The sequence below is a fragment of the Anolis carolinensis genome, chromosome 5, assembly GCF_035594765.1.
Source record: "Anolis carolinensis isolate JA03-04 chromosome 5, rAnoCar3.1.pri, whole genome shotgun sequence".
NCBI classification, from domain to species: Eukaryota; Metazoa; Chordata; class Lepidosauria; order Squamata; family Dactyloidae; genus Anolis; species Anolis carolinensis.
The window spans coordinates 7,167,298-7,188,681 of NC_085845.1; the positions used below are offsets into that span (position 1 = coordinate 7,167,298).

The following is a 21,384-nucleotide window of genomic DNA, read 5'->3' on the forward strand; positions in this document are numbered from 1 at the left end:
TTGTTGTTGTTGTTGTTCTTATTAGCTTGCGTACCCAACGATGCCCGGGTTATTTGAAGTCATGTTTTAAAATTTTATGAATGGTCCCATTAAGAGAATGCCAAAGGTTCTGGGTGAACTACAACTCACATCATGCTAGGTTAAACCCCTCAGACTCCATCAGTACTTAAAAATTGGGCAAGTTTGCTGCATGCAGATGCATAATCAATGGGATTCAGTGTGCTCTCTGGCTGCAGGATGAACTACAACTCCCATCATGGTGGGTCAGTCCTCTCAAACACCTCCAGTAGATTCAGTTGGTCATGGAGGTTCTGTTCTCAGTGTGGTCCAGGTCCATTGTCAGTTGTGGTCACAGTTTCTGTGGATGTAGGTGAACTAGAGCTCCCAGAATTTGAGATCATTTCCCCTCAAACTCGTTCAGTTGGTCATGGGCGTTCTGTGTGTCAAGTTTGGTCCAGATCAATTGTCAGTCATGGTCACAGTTCCTCTGGATGTAGGAGAACTGCAACTCCCAAAAAATCAAGATCAACCCTTCCCAAACCCTTCCAGTACTCAAATTTTAGCATATCGGGTATGCGTGCCAAGTTTGGTCCAATCCATTGTTGTTTGGGTTCACAGTGCTCTCTGGATGTAGGTGAACTACAACTCCCTCAAATTAAAGTGAATCCCCTCCCAAAGCCCTCCAGTATGTTTTATTGATCAAGGGGGTTCTGTGTGCTTTGTCGGTGGGGGTCACGGTGATGTCTTGACACAGGGTGAACTACAACTTCCATCATGTTGAGTCAGTCCTCCAAACCCCTCCAGTATATTCAGTTGCTGATCAATTCCTGTTTGCTGTATGCCATAGAAAAAAGTAGGAAAGGGTTATGGAAGAGGCAGTGGGCGGGATCGTGCAAATTCCACACCAATGGAGAAAGTAAGAAACACTGAGGTGTCTTTGGTGAAGGAAAAACAGAAAATCTAGGATGAAATTGTCCCTGTATGAAAGCCTTCACTTGAGTGGCAGGCAGTGTGGTGTTTGTGGAGGACACAGTCAGGGCTCTTGGACATGTTCACGGCGCTCGCTATAACCTGCAATGTAATTAGACGGAAGGCCTTTGGTGGCTCCTCATTGGTGTAGGGGCTATAGCTATGAGAGTTGAATGAAAAATAATGCCTCCACCTTCATTACCTTGGATGAGAATATTTTAAGAATTCAAACTCAGAAATAATACTTAGAATGTGCTCTTTAATTACCACTATTCACTTTTCCACATCATCACCAGACAATGGGATACATTTCTGCCAACGATGAACAAGTTTCCTGAAGCCGTCACAGAAGAAGTCGACACTCTGTTTCCACAACCAGCGTCTCACAGTACTCTCAATGTCTTCATCAGAAGCATAATGATGTTCCCGCAGATCTTCTTTCATTATCGGGAACAGATGGCTTCTCTGATAAATCTCCTTTGAGGTGACACCTTCTGCTGTCAAGAATTCAACGACTGCACGTTGCTTAAGTTGCATTGACTGACCGTCTGCGCAGGGTTCCAGACTTCGCACTTTAACAACACAACCATTCAATGCTAAGGCTTCCCGCCAAATGAAACTGCAGAGGAGAGTCTACTGAACAAGCCAGGACCTGCCACAGACCAGGACTGCAATCTGTTGAGGAGTTACGAAGGTGGAGGCATTACTTTTCATTCAACCCTCGTATTTGTGGAAGTGGGAGCTTGTCTGTGGAAGTGGGAGCCCCAACCATATGCATCCATACATATTTTCACTTTTATTATGGATACAGATTACTATTACAGTAGAGTCTCACTCATCCAAGACTTGCTTATCCAAGCTTCTGGAGTATCCAAGCCATTTTTGTCATCAATGTTTTCAATATATCATGATATTTGGGTGCTAAATTTGTAAATACAGCAATTACAACATAACATTACTGCGTATTGAACTACATTTTCTGTCAAATTTGTTGTATAACATGATGTTTTGGTGCTTCATTTGTAAAATCATAACCTAATTTGATGTTTAATAAGCTTTTCCTTAATCCCTCCTTATTATCCAAGATATTCGCTTATCCAAGCTTCTGCCGGCCCGTTTAGCTTGGATAAGTGAGACTCTACTGTATTAGATTCCCCTTAGAATCTCCAATTCCCCCCCATCAGTTTTATTGATTCTTCTGACTGGTTTTGATCTCCTGTTAGCATTTGCACCCAGTATGTTTTTATTTGTTCCACATAGTTCCCTTCTGCAAGATAAATAATACAAATGAGACATTAAGGCTAATGCATTCCGGGCAATACCTCGTAATGGGATCAGACCATTGTTTGCTAACCGTTTCGGATCAGACCAGAGGTCATGCGCCGCGGCATTCCAGTTTTATTGCCAGAGCAAAAAAATAATAGTAATAATAATTGTTCCCTAGCGAAAGCGTGGAGAAATTCCTTCACGTTGCATTGTCTTTTAATGATGCCGCTCCAAGGACTGGGGTTTCCTCTTCCTTTCCATAATCAGGACGGAGCTAAAAATATAACCAGAGTGTTCTGTTTATGTGTCCTTAGAGATGCATATTTTCTTATCAGTGTGGAATTTGCTTTTGAGATATGTAAGGAGGGTAGGCTGAAAACGACGAGTCTTCTCTTGAGGTGTGGGTGGATACTGGGAATTGTAGTCCGACACATCTGGAGGGCATTGGGTTGATTGTTTTATTGCTTTGTTACTGTTATTTGTTTGTTTTATCGGGCCAGGCCCCATGTAAGCCGCCCCGAGTCCCTTCGGGGAGATGGGGCGGGGTATAAAAATAAAGTTATTATTATTATCATCAACACAACGACGTTGTATGGCACAGCAAACAAGATAGATATGCTGGATTTCGTTTCGCAAAACCACAAGTCGAACACTTCCCAAGTGTCTAGGACTGTGTGATGTATTTTCTGATGATGTGCGCAGATCCCAGTAGGGTGGCCTTTTGCAGTTTGCAGATGGTGATTTTGTCAATGTCTATTGTTTCCAAATGCATTGACAAAATTATTATTATTATTATTATTATTATTGACACAACGACGTTGTATGACACAGCAAACAAGATAGATATGCTGGGTTTCGTTTCACAAAATCACAAGTCGAACACTTCCCAAGTGTCTAGGACTGTGTGATGTATTTTCTGATGATGTGTGCAGATCCCAGTAGGGTGGCCTTTTGCAGTTGGCAGATGGTGATTTTGTCAATGTCTATTGTTTCCAAATGCATTGACAAAATTATTATTATTATTATTATTATTGACACAACGACGTTGTATGACACAGCAAACAAGATAGATATGCTGGGTTTCGTTTCACAAAATCACAAGTCGAACACTTCCCAAGTGTCTAGGACTGTGTGATGTATTTTCGGATGATGCGTGCAGATCCCAGCAGGGTGGCCTTTTGCAGTTGGCAGATCGTGATTTTGTCAATGTCTATTGTTTCCAAATGCCGGCTGAGATCTTTCGGCACGGCACCCAGTGTGCCCATCACCACCAGGACCACCTGCACTGGTTTCTGCCAGAGTCTTTGCAGTTCAATCTTGAGGTCCTGATAGCGGCTGAGTTTTTCCTGTTGTTTTTCGTCAATCCGACTATCCCCTGGGATGGCAACATCAATGATCCAAACCTTTTTCTTTTCCACAACTGTGATGTCTGGTGTGTTGTGTTCCAGAACTTTGTCAGTCTGGATTCGGAAGTTCCACAGTGTCTTTGCGTGCTCATTTTCCAATACTTTTGCAGGTTTGTGATCCCACCAGTTCTTTGCTGCTGGCAGGTGGTACTTGAGGCATAAGTTCCAATGAATCATTTGGGCCACATAGTTGTGCCTCTGTTTGTAGTCTGTCTGTGCGATTTTCTTACAGCAGCTGAGGATATGATCAATGGTTTCACCGGTTTCCTTGCACAGTCTGCATTTTGGGTCATCAGCTGATTTTTCGATCTTGGCCTGAATTGCCTTTGTTCTGATGTCTTGCTCCTGGGCTGCAAGGATCAGGCCTTCTGTCTCCTTCTTCAGGGTCCCATTTGTGAGCCAGAGCCAGGTCTTCTCCTTATCAGCTTTTCCTTCAATTTTGTCAAGGAACTTTCCATGCAATGTTTTGTTGTGCCAGTTGTCAGCTCTAGTTTGTAGTGTGGTTTTCTTGTACTGGTTTTTTGTCTGCCCATTAGCATTATGGAGAATCAAACCCAAACGAAGTCTATACTGGCTCGGTCGTCGCCCAGGATAAAAAGGACCGCGGTGGATGCTGCTGATTCTGGACATCCATCGACAAGTGGGCTACGGAATCATCAAAACCCAAATGAACAGTCACAGAAGCGGCAGAAATACACAATGCCAGAAAACCGCACAATTATTATTATTATTACTATTATTATTATTATTATTATTATTATTATTATTATTATTATTGATGAAGGGAGGGCTCAAGCACTCTTTAGTTGTTATTGCATGTCTTTAAGGCACTTCTGGCCTATGCTGACCCTAAGGCAAAATGATAATCAACTTTCTTCTCTTAAAACCTACAACATATAGCTACAGTAGAGTCTCACTTATCCAAGTTTCTGGATTATCCAAGCCATTTCTGTAGTCAATGTTTTCAATATATCGTGATATTTTGATGCTAAATTCGTAAATACAGTAATTACAACATAACATTACTGCGTATTGAACTACTTTTTTGGCAAATTTGTTGTATAACATGATGTTTTGGTGCTTAATTTGTAAAATCATAATCTAATTTGATGTTTAATAGGCTTTTCCTTAATGCCTCCTTATTATCCAACATATTTGCTTATCCAAGCTTCTGCCGGCCCGTTTAGCTTGTATAAGTGAGACTCTACTGTACTAAAATAGAATTAAGAAAAAAAGAAAGAGATGGAGATGGGGAGAAAGGAAGGAGGGAAGGAAGGCTATGAAGAAAAAGGGAAGAAAGGGAGGAAGAAAGAAAAGTAGGTAGGAAATAGAGAGAGGGAAAGAAGGAAGAAGAAAAGGTAAAAGAAGGAGAGGAAGGAAAAGGAAGGAGGAAAGGAGATAGGAAAGAGAGATGGAAGAAGGAAGAAAGGGAAGAAGAAATGCAGATAGGAAATAGAGAGGGAAGAAAAGAAAGAAAGGTAGGAAAAAGAGAGGGAAGGGAAAAAGGAAGAAAAAAGGGAGGGAGGGAGGAAAAAGGAAGAGGGAGGAAGGTAGGAAAGAGAGGTGGAAGAAATGGGAATGAGGAAGAAGGGGAGGAAGAAGGAAAGAAAGGTAGGTAGCAAAGAGGGAAGAAAAGGAAAGAAGGAAGCGAGGAAGAAAGATAGGTAGGAAAGAGAGGGAGGGAAGGAAGGAAGGAAGGAAGGAAGGAAGGAAGGAAGGAAGGAAGGAAAGAAAGAGAGGAAAGGGGGGAAAGGAGTAGGAAGGAAGAAAAAAGGAAGGAAGGCAGGTAGGCAGGCAATAGAGAGGGAAGGAAAGAAGAAGAAAAGGGAAAAGGAGAGAGGAAGAAAAGGGAAGGAGGGAGGGAGATGGGAAAGAGAAATGGAAGAAGGAAGGAGAGGAAGGAGGAAGAAAGGGCGGAAAGAAGAAAGGGAGGTAGGGAAGCGAGAGGGAAGAAAAGAAGGAAGGAAGGTAGGTAGGTAGGATAAAGAGAGGGAAGAAGAAAGGAAAAAGCAAAGAGGGAAGAGTGGGAGAGAGGACGAAAAGGAAGGAGGAAGAGGGCAGGAGGGAGGGAGATAGAAAAGTGATGGAAGAAAGGGGAAGAAGGGAGGAAGAAAAGAAAGGGAAGAAGAGAGAAGGTAGGAAAAAGGAAATAAAAGGGAGGAAGAAAGGTAGGAAAGAGAGGGAAGAAAAGAAGGAAAGAAGAAAGAAAGGTAGAAAAGACGGAAGAAGGACTAAGAAGGAAGGAAAGGAGGAAGAAATAAAGAGGTAGGAAAGAGATGGAAGAAAAGGAAGAACGAAAGAAAGGGAAGGAAAAAGGAAGGTGAAGAAAGGTAGGGAAGGAAAAAGGAAGGAAGAAAGAAAGGTAGAAAAGAGGGAAGAAGGGAGTAAGAAGGAAGGAAAGGAGGAAGGAAGGAAGAGGTAGGAAAGAGATGGAAGAAAAGGAAGAACAAAAGAAAAGGGAAGGAAGAAGGAAGGAAGGAAGGTAGAAAAGAGGGGTAAGGAGGAAGGAAGGAAGGGGGGAACAATTAAAGTTAGGTAAGAAAGAGAGAGGAAAGGAAGGAAGAAAAAAAGAAGAGGGAAGAGAGTGAGAAGGAGGAAGAAATGGATGGAGGAAAACAGGGAGTAAGAGGTAGGAAAGAGAAGGAAGGAGCGAGGAAGAAAACCATGTAAAACCACTGGAAATTGTTTTAAAAATATTACGACATTACGCAGCACAGTTTTCTCAGCAAGATTGTTCAAGGGGAGTTGGCCATTGCCTTCCTTTTGTGGCCAAGAGAGTGTGACTTGCCCAAGGTCATCCAATGGACTTCCATGTTTGAGTGAGGATTCAAACCCAGGTCTCCAACATTCAAACAACGTCAACACTCTGAATCTTGTATTTAAGTCTTACCTTTTTCTATCTCTTCCTCTGGAAAACAAGTGGCTTCCCAGAGTGGTTGGGGGGGGGGGGGGAATCACTGTTACTTAAATGTTTAAAAATGAACAGCTGAGTCACTGAATACACAGAGCAAAATGACACATTGCAAATATGCCACTCGTCTCCCCATTCGTTTGCCCGGCCGGCCGATGGAATATGCATGAGATTTAAAATGAGCCCTAGATATCCAATTGCTTATTTATATGGTGAGTTTCATGAATACCTGTAGGAAGATGAAATCACGATTCAGCACATTGGGGATGATAGGAGACTGATTTTAATATTTGGAGAGAATTATATTCCATTTTTTCTTTTGCTTATTTGTTGAATTTCATAGTATCCCCCCCCCCCCCCGCCCCAAACTGGATTGATGCTCCAAGGTGCACAAGCTAAACATTGTCCATAAAGTTGTTAATTCATAGTTATTTAATTTGTGTATGTACTTTGATGTCACCTATTGACTTATGGCAAACTAATGCATTTCATAGTGTTTTCTTAGGCAAGGAAGACTGTCCCAATTAGGCAGGGATTATTTGCTGCTGATTTTCCAGCTCCTGTTAAATCTCCCAGCTTCTCCCTTTGTGGTTGCAAACTTGAGTTCAACATGCAGAAATTGTTTGCTGCATCTACACTGTATTATTAATGTGGTTTAATGCCACTTAACTGCCCTGCCTTAAAGGCTGTGGGGAACATGTGAGTTGTAGTTTTACAAGCTTCTATGGAAGAGTGCCGGTGCTTTACCAAATTACAACTCCCCGGAATCAACAGCATAGAACCATTGCAGATAAAGTAGCATCCAACTGCATTCATTCTCCAATGTAGATGGATCTTGTAACTAAAGTGGGCTTTAGACAGGTGTGGCAAAAATCATTTATTATTTATTTATTTACAGTATTTATATTCCGCCCTTCTCACCCCGAAGGGGACTCAGGGTGGATCACATTATGTACATATAGGGCAAACATTCAATGCCCATAAACACATCGAACCGAGATAGGGGCAACAAACAGACAGACGCAGAGGCAATTTAACCTTCTCCTGAGGGGATGTTCGATTCTGGCCACAGGGGGGAGCAGCTGCTTCATCATCCACTCTGATGGCACTTCCTCACTTCCTCTTTCCAACGTTGTAAATTAGATAAACTTGCCTCCCCCCTTTTTATAAGTGTTACCTTATTTCCTACTTGATAGATGCAACTATCTTTCGGGTTGCTAGGTCAGCAACGAGCAGGGGCTATATTTTATTTTTAATTGACGGGTGCTCACCCCGCCATGGGCTGGCCTCGAACTCATGACCTCATGGTCAGAGTGATTTATTGCAGCAGCTGTTTACCAGCCTGCGCCACAGCCCGCCACAGCCCTCTTAAGCTTTTCCAGATGAAACATGCCTAGCTCCCTAAGCTGACTTAATTTTGATGATCCTTTTTGAGATGTTTCAGAAACAATCTAGTGTAGAGACAGGTAAGGTTTTTTTTGTGGAGAAAGGATACCACAAAAGGCTAAGGACATTTGGGTATGGCGGAGTGAGACTGATAAATGCATGCCAAGTTACTTATGGAAACAAAATACAATCAAGTGGAGAACCTCCCAGACAGAAATGAAAACAAATAATACCTACATACCATACATCCAGCCAGCCTATCTAGATGGTCCTAAAATCTCTGAATTTAGTTCTTTCCCATATGTCTAAGCTCTTGGTTCCCAAGCTGCTAGACATAAGTTTACTTGGTTCCTTTATGAGAAACACAAGATCTGACCTTACTATCAGTAGTCTCTGCTGTCTGGAAAGGTTTCTACAAGCCAATCTAGAAAGCCACACCCTGGTCAAATAATAATACTTTATTTATATCCCGCCCTATATCCCAAACAATTTTCATTCTGCTCATTTCTCTAGGGGCAAAATACTTTAAGTATTAATATCTGAATACTTTCCTTTCATTTCCCCTCTCTCTCATACTGAGCCTAATAGGCTCAGGCAAAAGTAGAATGATCCAATGCTTTCCTGTTTGTGTGCTTTTTGTTGATGGTTGTAGAAATAAATAAATAGAAGCTTTACCACAGTTTCTGAATCAAGATAAACCCTGCAGTATAATAAAATGTCACACAGGCTTGTGCAACAAGTAACAGTATATTTACTTCAGTTCAAAAGTTCAAACAGGGCAACAATATATATAACAGTCTTTCTGAATTCACGCAGAGAACATAGGGATAAACAGTCCCTTTAAATATGCCTCATTTGCCTTATAAATAATCAAGCTTCGGAGAGTATGGCAGCCATTTCCTTCCTGACTATTTTCAGTCAGCTGCTCTCTTCCCTCTCTGAGATGAAAGTGGTAGTTAAAACTGTTTGCCTCAGTACCAAGCTAGAGGCAGCAGCCAATCGGAATTCTGGCTCCTGACTGGCTCAGCCAATCAGCTGTCGCCACATACCCTTTCCAGTCAGCTCACCACCATCATGGTGCCTATTTTACAAACCCTCACATTTTTCCTTATTAATATCTTTTGTGATATGATGGCCATGTTTTTATTTATGAAATATTGGAAACTATGCTGGCTTCTTCATGTCTGCTGGGATTGGGTTCCATCCCTCCAGATACCAACATTCACGGGTGCTCAAATTCATGGGTGCTTATATACAACGGTGTAGTAAAACGGTGTCCCTTCTATACAATTGCAAAATCAAAATTTGTCTTTGGGATTTCTATTATTATTATTATTATTATTATTATTATTATTATTATTATTATTATTATTCTCAGTTCATGGATGATTAAATCTGTGGATTGCAGGCTCTGTTTGGGTTTAAACTGGAGGCAGGATTTTGGACCAGCTAAAAGTTTATAGACACCTCTCCCACCTGATTTCTGAAAATATATATATTTTGAATGCAAGGAAATAAAAGTCATAGTTCCAGTTCCAGGTTTCATGCAGATTTAACTGTGGGGTTGATGGAGAAACTCTTTGACATTTGCCATTGGGAAAGAGATTGTTTTGTTACAGACTTGGCGAAGTTGGATGAGATGTTGGAGGTATAAACTACGTGCAACTGGGAAGCACTGGTTTCTCTGTTTTCCATTATCTTGTGACCAGTTGATATCTGAAGGAGGATAGACCTCGAAATTTGGGTCAGTTTGGAGGTTCAAGTTGAAACTCACACTGTTCTTTGCAACACTATGGAAAGGAGCTCACCTAACGACAACGATGTTGTCTTGTCTTCCAGACTGATTTTTATTTTGCATTGATCAAGTCACCAAACTGTCAAGGTGCCAATCAAAAGAACTCATTCACTGCTAAACATTTGCATAAAGGTTTGCTTATGTGAATTAATATCTAGGTCTGTGTGATGAACCATGGGCCTTGTAGTCCTGCTCAGGACATTGTAATCCCTGATGAAGATGAAAACTTGGGTTTTTTACCTTCCCAGTCTGAACTGGATTCCTCTCAGCCAGATCCTTCCCAGGCAGATCTGGAAACCTTGCACCTGCAAGAAAGTTGTGCCCCAGAAGTATGTCAAACAACCCCAGAGCCTACTTCTCCCGTGTTCTTGCGCCGGGAGTTTTGTAAACAACAGAGAAGTTTGGATTCAGCTTCGCGCAGGAGTGCGAGGATAGCAGCTAAGAATGTTGCCAATTAACATTGGTTCTCGTGAGAATCTTTAAGGAGTTTAACATCTGGTCTCAGAGTTTAGCTTTCGTTTCTGATTCCCAGAGAACCGCTTTGGTGAGAAAGTTGGACTCTATATAGGTGTTTTGCCCGCGTAGCAACTTCGCGGAGTCAATTCGTCAGCCTACGGAGCGAGTTGTGTCTGGACAGCGCGCTCCGATTCAAGCCTCGCTTCAGCTCAAGCCTTGCCTTGCTATCCAGCCTTCGCCTTGCTTCCCAGCCTTTGTTTACCTACGGACTTTGCCTTGTTTCCCAGGACTAATCCTTGCCTTGTTTCACGGATTTTACCAAGTTATTCCACGGACCTTGTTCTTGTTCTTAGTTACCTTGTTCCACGTTCAAGCCTTGTTTCAAGTATCAAGTTATTTCCTAGCCACGTTCAAGTTTTATGGACTAAAGGACCTTGTCATCTCCCCTCACTTTGCTTGGCAAAGTGAGTGTTTCGGTTATTGGATTACAACTTTGGACCTTAATATTTCTTATTGGACATTGCTTTTTTGGACTAATTCTGACCTTTCCTGAAGGGTCTAATTCTGGACTATTTTCTATACTTGTTTTTATTAACTTTATATATTCCTTCAATAAAGATATTAGTTAGATTCTGGCCTCTGTGTATGGTTATTGGTGCCTCTGCCGCCTGGGTCGTGACAGTTTGACTCCGCCACCCATAAGCACCAACTAACCGAGGCCAGGATGTCTACCGGAGCCGCGCCGGCTGGACAGCCGCTCAGCTACACCATCAGCAAGGACGAAGTGGACCGCATCCGTGACAGACTCAACGCGCAGGATGGAGAAATAAAAGGGTTGAGGGAGCGCGGAGTTCGCCTCCCGGCCATGGCGTTGCCTACCAAGTTTTCTGGAGAAGCTGCTAAGGTTCATGTTTTCCGCCGCCAATGTCAAGCTTATCTAGAGGCCCGTGATGCCGAGTTTCCCCAAGAAGACATCAAGGTGGCGTGGGTCTACAGTCTTCTAGACGGACCAGCGGCTAGCTGGGCGACGGCCCTGTTTGATCAAGCCTCCCCCCACCTAAGTTCAGCACAACGCTTCTTGGATCACCTTAAGGAGACCTGGGGAATCGAGGACAATTTGGAGGCAGCCGGTCACAAACTCCGGCGCCTCCTTCAAGGAGACAGACCCATGTCTCAGTACATAGCCGAGTTCCGCGTGCTGGCCCACAACACCGGCTGGAACGATGTAGCCCTCAGAGGACAATTTCGGGAGGGTCTCAACATTGAAATGCTGGAAGAAATCTCCAAGGTGGATCCTCCCCAGACCCTCGAGGCACTCATTGATCAATGTTTACGGGCTGAAGTCATGATTGCCAACAGGAAACAATGGGTTCGAGGCCAGGGCGGTAGAGCCGGGGCAAAACCCCCCGCTCCCGCCAGTGTTCAGCCACGTCCGGTGTGGAGACCCCCGCCGCCAACCCCATACCCCAGAGGAGGCGAGGAGGTGCCGATGCAGTTGGGCAATGTGCGTCCCAGACTAGATGCCGCCGAGAAGGCCCGTCGTCAACGCTTGAACCTCTGCTGGTACTGCGGGAACGGGGGCCACTTCGCCAGAGAGTGCCCAGCCAAAGGGAAGCCTGCCGCCCGTCTTGCGGCGGCGTCCTCCACGGAGTCGAAGGCGTCTGAGCCGACTGGCACACAGCCGGCGGGGGAAGCCAACGACCGGGTGTAGAGAGGCTCGCCAACCCGGTCAAAAAATCCATCCAAGAGCCGCCAACCGGGGTCCTGTTCCTTCTCGTGGTCACATTATGGTCAGCAAAAAGGGGACCCGTCATGATCCACGCCATGATAGACTCTGGAGCTACCAACAATTTCATCGATAGAGAGTATGCCGACTCTCTGGGATTACAATATCATGATTTCAAGAATGCCCGTGTGGTGCAAGCCATAGACGGCCGCCCCCTCAAGACGGGCCCCGTAAGCCAGTGGTCGGAACCCACCAGGATGTGGATAAGGGAACATATGGAAGAGATTTCCTTCTTTGTTACCGAGGTTCCCCATTTCCCTGTGATTTTGGGAATTCCATGGCTGACACTCCACGACCCTAACATCTCCTGGTCCAACAGAGAACTGCAGTTTGCTTCACCGTACTGCCAAAACCATTGCCTCGTAGCCAAGGTATGCCATGCCACAGACTCCGAGCCCATCATCACCTTGCCAAAGAAGTACTCCGAGTATTGGGATGTATTCAATGAGAAAGAAGCCGAAAAATTACCCCCACATAGACCTTATGACTGTGCCATTGACTTGGTGGAGGGGGCCCCGATCCCGCGAGGGCATCTCTACTCCCTGACTGAACCAGAGCAAGAAGCTCTCAGGGAATTCTTAGAGACAAACCTTCGCAAGGGGTTCATCAGACCCTCTCAATCCCCAGCCGCCTCCCCAGTGATGTTTGTGAAGAAGAAGTCAGGGGAATTACGCTTGGTGGTGGACTACAGAGCATTGAACAATATCACCAAGCGGAACAGCTATCCCCTGCCCTTAATCTCGGATCTACTGGACCGACTTCGAGGAGCCAAGGTCTACACCAAGCTGGATCTTCGGGGGGCTTATAATCTAGTTCGCATCAGAGAAGGGGACGAGTGGAAGACCGCCTTTCAGACTAAATTCGGATTATTCGAGTCCCGAGTTATGAATTTCGGTTTATGCGGAGCTCCCGCAACGTTCCAGCATTTTGTCAACGATATTTTTCAGGACTATCTAGACAGATTCTTGATAATCTACCTGGACGATTTTTTGGTGTTTTCCAGATCACAATCAGAACATGAGAACCACGTCAAAATGGTGTTGCAACGATTGCGGGATCATGGACTTTATGCCAAGCTAGAAAAATGCGCTTTTGATCTACAAGAGGTAGATTTCCTTGGCTACCGCATCTCGCCTCTAGGGCTTTCCATGGATCCAGCCAAAGTTTCAGCAGTATTGGAATGGCGGGCGCCAACTAACAAGAAAGAGGTGCAGCGTTTCTTGGGGTTCGCGAACTACTACCGCAAGTTCATTCCAGATTTTGCCCGCTGGTCCGACCCCATCACTAGCTGCATCCGTGGAAAGCAGCCTTTCCGCTGGACTGATCAAGCAGAGAAAGGGTTCCAGCAACTGAAGAAACTATTCACCTCCCAGCCAATTCTACAGCACCCAAATCCTGGAACCCCTTTTGTGGTGCAAGCGGACGCCTCTGATGTGGCAATTGGGGCTGTACTCTTACAACCGGTGGGAGATCACCTCCACCCCTGTGCCTTTTATTCTCGTCAACTAACCACACCAGAGAGGAATTACACCATTTGGGAAAAAGAACTACTGGCCATAAAGGCAGCCTTTGAAACTTGGAGACATTGGCTAGAAGGGGCCAAATTCCCCATTGAAGTCCACACTGATCATCGTAATCTAGAACATCTAAGAACTGCCCGCAAACTAAATCAGAGGCAGCAACGTTGGGCTTTATTCTTTGAACGTTTCAACTTCCAGATCCATTATGTGACCCCAGCTCAAACCAAGCAAGCAGACGCCCTGTCACGTAAACCGGAATACGCTGCAGGACGCAAGGAGACCTTTGAATCCCAACTGCTACAACCTGAGAACTTTGCCACGCTCACAGTGGGGAACACCAAATCCAGTCCCATTGGTTCAACTTCCCCTACTCCAGGACCCATCTGTGCTCAAGAAATCAGGGCTAGTCAGCAAGCAGATGCCTGGGCGCAGGACCAACTTCGCCAAGGTCTGCATTTTCCCTTTTCGCTTAAAGATGGGCTGCTCTGCTATAGAAATCATGTTTATATCCCACCCGGACCGGGCAGGGAAAAAGCGCTTCGTCTGTGTCATGACTGCAAACCAGCAGGACACTTCGGACTATTTAAAACCATGCATTTGATCCTAAGAGATTTTTGGTGGCCCAAGATCCGCAAGGATGTGGAAAAATATGTCAACACCTGCCCAGTATGCCAGCGCTCCAAGATACGAAGGGAGAAGCCCTCAGGGCTTTTACACCCCCTTCCTACCCCATCTCGCCCATGGGAAATAATTTCCGCGGATTTCATCACTGACCTACCACCTTCCTGTGGATTCACCACGATCTTAGTGGTGGCGGACCTATTCACCAAGTTAGCCCATTTCATTCCCTGCGAAGGCCTCCCCACGGCCAAAGAAACTGCGGATCTATTTCTTCAGCATGTTTTCAGACTACATGGATTGCCCAAGAGTTTAGTCACAGACCGTGGATCTCAATTCACCTCTCGTTTTTGGAAGGCACTACAAAAACTACTGGGCATAGACTCTCGCTTATCTTCAGCTCATCATCCCCAAACAGATGGGCAAACGGAGCGCACCAATGCCACTTTGGAACAGTATCTTCGCTGTTATGTAAACTACCAACAGGACAATTGGGCTTCTCTGTTACCACTGTCTGAGTTTGCCTACAATAATGGAGTTCAAGCTTCTACAAAAGAAACGCCGTTCTTTGCAAACTACGGTTTCCATCCACGTTTCTTTCCCCCTGTCATTGAAACTTCAGAAGTTCCCGCAGCAGAGGATTGGCTGCAGGAACTCACAGCGGTGCAACAACTTTTGCTCCAGCAACTGGACCAAGCCAAGGAGGACTATAAACGCCACGCTGACAAACACCGCCAGCCGGGCCCCGAAATCAAGGTAGGAGATCGGGTTTTACTGTCCACTCGCTTTCTGCCCTCCCACCGCCCATGCCGGAAGTTAGATGCCCGCTTCATTGGCCCCTATCCAGTGGTGGCGCAATTAAACCCCGTGACTTTCAAACTCCAACTTCCGCGTTCAATGCGCATTCACCCAGTGTTTCACCGTTCCCTGCTCCTTCCGGCGGATGGTGTGCGTCCTGATACAGACCAACCGGCCCCCCCTCCTGTTTTGATGAATGGGGAGGAGGAGTTCGAGGTTGAGGACATTTTGGATTCTCGCTTTCATCGCCGCCGCCTACAATATCTCATTGACTGGGTGGGTTTTGGGCCTGAGGAACGCTCTTGGGAAGACGCCTCCACAGTCCATGCTCCTGATCTAACCCGTCGCTTCCATCTGACCTATCCCACCAAACCGCGACCTCGCGCCTCGGGGAGAGGACCCCAGTTTGGGAGGGGCCCTGAGGAGGGGGATAGTGTGATGAACCATGGGCCTTGTAGTCCTGCTCAGGACATTGTAATCCCTGATGAAGATGAAAACTTGGGTTTTTTACCTTCCCAGTCTGAACTGGATTCCTCTCAGCCAGATCCTTCCCAGGCAGATCTGGAAACCTTGCACCTGCAAGAAAGTTGTGCCCCAGAAGTATGTCAAACAACCCCAGAGCCTACTTCTCCCGTGTTCTTGCGCCGGGAGTTTTGTAAACAACAGAGAAGTTTGGATTCAGCTTCGCGCAGGAGTGCGAGGATAGCAGCTAAGAATGTTGCCAATTAACATTGGTTCTCGTGAGAATCTTTAAGGAGTTTAACATCTGGTCTCAGAGTTTAGCTTTCGTTTCTGATTCCCAGAGAACCGCTTTGGTGAGAAAGTTGGACTCTATATAGGTGTTTTGCCCGCGTAGCAACTTCGCGGAGTCAATTCGTCAGCCTACGGAGCGAGTTGTGTCTGGACAGCGCGCTCCGATTCAAGCCTCGCTTCAGCTCAAGCCTTGCCTTGCTATCCAGCCTTCGCCTTGCTTCCCAGCCTTTGTTTACCTACGGACTTTGCCTTGTTTCCCAGGACTAATCCTTGCCTTGTTTCACGGATTTTACCAAGTTATTCCACGGACCTTGTTCTTGTTCTTAGTTACCTTGTTCCACGTTCAAGCCTTGTTTCAAGTATCAAGTTATTTCCTAGCCACGTTCAAGTTTTATGGACTAAAGGACCTTGTCATCTCCCCTCACTTTGCTTGGCAAAGTGAGTGTTTCGGTTATTGGATTACAACTTTGGACCTTAATATTTCTTATTGGACATTGCTTTTTTGGACTAATTCTGACCTTTCCTGAAGGGTCTAATTCTGGACTATTTTCTATACTTGTTTTTATTAACTTTATATATTCCTTCAATAAAGATATTAGTTAGATTCTGGCCTCTGTGTATGGTTATTGGTGCCTCTGCCGCCTGGGTCGTGACAGTCTGGAATGAATTCGTTCTGCTTTGCATGTGTTCCATATCACAGGGATGTTGTTTCTGGTGACATCGAAGGTGGCATTTTCCCCACTTGTTTCAATTTGGCAGAGACACTATTATAATCCTCTGTCATCCCACTTTTACGGCTCCTTTTAAAATGTCCCAGTTTCCTTCTCCTTCCACTTTGGGCCTTTGTCTTACCTTAGTTGCTTCAAACTTGAGTTCAAAAATAGTTTGCTCTCAATTCACGCAATAAGGGGGTATTTAAGACTTAAGAGTGACAAATAATGCAGTTTGACACCACTTTAATTGCCATGGCCCGATGATATGGAATCCTGGGATATATAGTTTGGTGATGCACCAGCATTATCTGGCAGGATAGGCAAAAATACCTTATGAAACTAGACTTCCATGATTCCATGGCATTGAACCATGGTGGTTAAATTAAAGCGGTTAATTAATTAATGCAATTTGCTACCACTTTAACTGCCACGATGGAATCTTGGGAGTTGTAGTTTGGTGAGGCACCAGAATAAAAACCTTATAAAACTACAGCTCTCATGGTTCCATAGCATTGAACTGTGGCAGCTCCAAGTAGCGTCAAACTGCATTAATTCCACAGTGTGGATGCACCCCTGCTTAGATCGATTCTGAACTGGAATAACAGAAACCATTTCCATGGTGCGGATGATTTGATTGACTTCCATGAAACCAGTTTGATGCCTGGACTTTTACTGCCATGGCTCAATGGTCCTGGGAATTGTAGTTTTATAACATACTGCAAACTACAAATCTCATAATCCCATTGCATTTGTTTCAAAATTCCATTCATTCTATAGTGTTGATATGCCGTAGGTAACTTTTCCAAACTCTGGAAAACGAAACTTGGAACACTTTGAATGTCTCTTTTAATCAGCAGTGATTATTTGGTTGGCACATTTTGTTTTGAGCGCAAATATCTCCGAAAGTATGGCTTCCTCGGTTGACTCACGAAGCTATTAAATCATTAATGCAATGGACAGGTTTAGCGTATAATTTCCCTGATGGGTGATCGGTGCCCTTGGGCACATTGCATTGAATCTGTCTGTACCCTGGCATTATTTCACTCAAAAGCTTGAAAGCCCATAATTAAAACCTTGCAAAAATGTGTGTTGCTGGGATGTGAGAGGTTGTGAAAACAAGACAGCGCTGCCGGGGAAACTTTCAGTGTGTCCTTCCTAACTTTCCGGGGAAAGTTATATTTCTAAGATTACAAAGACGTGGGACATGCTGGGGATTGTAGTCCAGAAAAGTAATATTTCAAGTACAAGTTATCTGTAATTCCAAAATATTCCAAAATCCACCATTATCTTGTGTGGCTGAGTTAATGAAACTTTTGCTTCTCTAATGTTTCAATGTACAGAAATTTTATTTCATGCACAAAATTATTAAAATATCATGCATAAATTTTATTTTTAGGCTAAATACAGTAGAGTTTTGCTTATCCAGCCTCCACTTATCCAACGTTCTGTATTATCCAATGCAGTCGGCCTTTTAGTAGTCAATGTTTTTGTAGTCAATGTTTTTAATACATTGCGATGTTTCAGTGCTAAATTTGTAAATACAGTAATTACTACATAACGTTACTGTGTATTGAACTGTGCTTTTTCTGTCGATTTGTTGTAAAACATGATGTTTGGGTGCTTAATTTGTAAAATCATAGTGTAATTTTATGTTTAATAGGCTTTTCCTTAATCCCTCCTTATTATCCAACATTTTCACTTATCCAGTGTTTATGTTGGATAAGTGAGACTCTACTGTATATGTGAAACATAGATTTTAATAATAATAATAATCAATAAATTAATCACGTAGCTTGCTATCTTCTCCCTCAAAATTCATTCCCGTTGCTATTTTTCTCCAAATCTCTCGTAATAGCAATTTCACTTCTTTCTCCATTTTGTGTTAAAAAGGAAGGCACATTAATATGCATATTTTCATCTTTAAATGCCTAAAAAGGGCCTGTAACAATAGCTAGGAAAGTTAATTTGCAAATATCCCCTTGCTTTCCAGTTTTGCAATATTCCCATTGGTTAAGATGCTTCTGAAGTGCAGCTTTGGGTGCGTCTACATTGTGGAATTAATGCACTTTGGCACCACTTTATCCGCCTGGGAATCCTGGGAGTTGTAGTTTGGTGAAGCACCGACACTCTTCGGCATAGAAAGCGGAAGACTTTTTAAAACTGCAACTCCCAGGATTATGTAGCTTTGAGCTATCAAACTGCATTTATTTCTACAGTGTAGATGCACCATCAGTTATACACCTGTAGCACAAAGAAATAAAAAAAAATTAGAAGTATTGCTTGTAACTTGTTGCTTCCAATTGCTTTCCCGTGGATTTATCTTCTTTTGGGCGAAATATTTCCCCTTTTCTTCGGCAGTTGCACTATAAAGTCCCTTCAGCGGCGCCACGTTTGCATCAGCCGGCTGGAAAGGCCCCAGAACTGGGGAGAAAACTCCTGCGAAGTCCGGTTCGTCATCCTGGTCCTGGCACCTCCCAAAATGGTACGCTTTCCTCCTCCTTCATCTCATAATAATACTGGCATTTTCTTTGGAATCCTATTAAAAGTGCATCTACACTGTAAGGTTAGTGTAGTTTAAACCCCACTTGGAACCGCCAAGGCGCAATGCTATGAATTCAAGGGAAGTTGTAGGTTGGCGAGACCCCAAGCGCTGTTTGTCCAAGACCTTATAGAACTACAACTTCCCAGGATTCCATAGAATTGAGCCCTGGCAGTTCCAAGTGGGATTTAAACTGCATTATTTCCACAGTGTAGATGCACCCTTAAGCAATGACTGATTTTGAGTTTAATAGTGTAGGATGCTCATCATACATGGAAAATGCTTACTTAAATTGTATAGAATCCTCCATCAATTAGTTTGCCCATATTATGAGAAAGTATATCCTAATTCTGTTGGCATGAATATGGGCAAACTGGAATTTTTATCCAAATGTGGTGGGACTGTGTATACAATTGGCCATGTTGGGTCTGTGTGCCAAGTTTGGTCCAGATCTGATGTCAGCTGGGTTCAGTGCTTTCAGGTGAACTACAACTCCCAGAATCAAGGTGCATTCCCCTAAACTCCTGTTGGTCGTGGGGCTTCTTTGTGCCAAGTTTGGTCCTCATCCATTGTCAATGAGAGCTGCAGTTTCTCTGGATGTAGGTGAACTATAACTCCCAAAATCAAGGTCCGTTCCCACTAACCCCCACAGTGTATTCAGTTGGTCGTGGGGCTTCTCTGTGCCAAGTTTGGTCCTGATCCATTCTCAATGAGGGCTGCAGTTTCTCTGGATGTAGGTGAACTATAACTCCCAAAATCAAGGTCCGTTCCCACTAACCCCCACAGTGTATTCAGTTGGTCGTGGGGCTTCTCTGTGCCAAGTTTGGTCCTGATCCATTCTCAATGAGGGCTGCAGTTTCTCTGGATGTAGGTGAACTATAACTCCCAAAATCAAGGTCCATTCCCACTAACCCCCACAGTGTATTCAGTTGGTCGTGGGGCTTCTCTGTGCCAAGTTTGATCCCAGTCCATTTTCAGTGGGGAATCACAGTTCCTCTGGATGTAAGTGAACTATAACTCCCAAAATCAAGGTCCATTTCCACTAACCCCAGCAGTATGTTCAGTTGGTCATGGGGCTTCTTTGTACTAGGTTTGGTCCCAGTCCTTTTTCACCTCACCAAATCTGGCCCTCTTTGCAAAAGGTTTGGACACCCCTGGCCAAGAAAGCACAAGGAACTGAATCAGACTATCTTTATGATCAAACAAATAGAATGAATGATAAAGAAAATATACAACTATTCCCAGAGGGAGTGGGTTGAATGGGAAAGTGAGAGCGGAGGGGGAAAACAGCGGAAAAGGGATGGATCTAAGTAGGAGACGAGAATGGAATGAATAAGATGTAGACAATAGTTAGTGTACACTAGACAGCACAGCGATCCCCCTCTTGCTTTGTTCCTCCCAGAAAAGCACCAAAACGGCCACCGAAGTGGGCAGGACGTTTGCCACAATGTTCTCGGACATCACTTTCCGGCAAAAGCTCTTGGAAACCAAGACGGAGGAAGAGTTCAAGGAGGCCTTGGTCCACCAGCGTCACCTGCTGACCGTCGTGAACCAAAGGCCCTCGGCCGTGGCGGATGGTCACAAGGCCCACGGCCACAAGCCCCTCAAGGTACGCCGGGTGTTTTGTACAATTCTGCAAAATCACAATGGGATTCTAACTTTGGTGGTTGCATAAGTGTTGTGTGATAACATTCCACTTCCAGGGTTGCTGTGAGTTTTTTGGGCTGTATGGCCATGTTCCAGTAGCATTATCTCCTGATGTTTTGCCTGCATCTTTGGCTGACATCTTCAGAGGTTTGTTTGGAAGTGAGGCCAGTGGAGTGTATATACAGTAGAGTCTCACTTATCCAACATTCATTTATCCAACGTTCTGGATTATCGAACACATTTTTGTAGTCAATGCTTTCAATACATCATGATATTTTGGTGCTAAATTCGTAAATACAGTAATTACTACATAGCATTACTGCATATTGAACTACTTTTTCTGTCAAATTTGTTGTATAACATGATGTTTTGGTGCTTAATTTGTAAAACCATAACCTAATTGGATGTTTAATAGGCTTCTCCTTAATCTCTCCTTATTATCCAACATATTTGCTTATCCAACGTTCTGCCGGCCCGTTTATGTTGGATAAGTGAGACTCTACTGTATACTTTATTTATTTATAGCATTTATATTCCGCCCTACTCACCCCGAAGGGGACTCAGGGCGGATCACATTGCACACATAAAGGCAAACATTCAATGCCATAACATAGAACAGAGACAGAGACAAGACACAGGCATAGGCTGGCCTCGAACTCATGACCTCTTGGTCAGAGTGATTGGTTGCAGCTGGCTTGCTATCCAGCCTGCACCACAGCCCGGCCTGTAGAGTGTCGCTTATACAACACAAACAGTAGAGTGTCGCTTATACAACACAAACAGGCCGGCAGAACGTTGGATAAGCGAAAATTTTGGATAAT

At 44.2% G+C, this 21,384-nt stretch overlaps 1 protein-coding gene across 6 annotated transcripts in view; it reads left to right on the top strand.

Moving 5' to 3' along the window:
* slc4a11 (solute carrier family 4 member 11) overlaps positions 1 to 21,384 on the top strand; it is a 300,006-nt gene that overhangs the window by 214,176 nt on the left and 64,446 nt on the right. For all 6 annotated transcript variants that reach the window (XM_062980865.1, XM_062980863.1, XM_062980861.1 and 3 more), the window contains exons 7-8: positions 18,736 to 18,859; positions 20,319 to 20,525. In XM_062980865.1, coding sequence (XP_062836935.1) covers positions 18,736 to 18,859; positions 20,319 to 20,525 — 331 coding nt within the window. The remainder of the gene's footprint in view (positions 1 to 18,735; positions 18,860 to 20,318; positions 20,526 to 21,384) is intronic.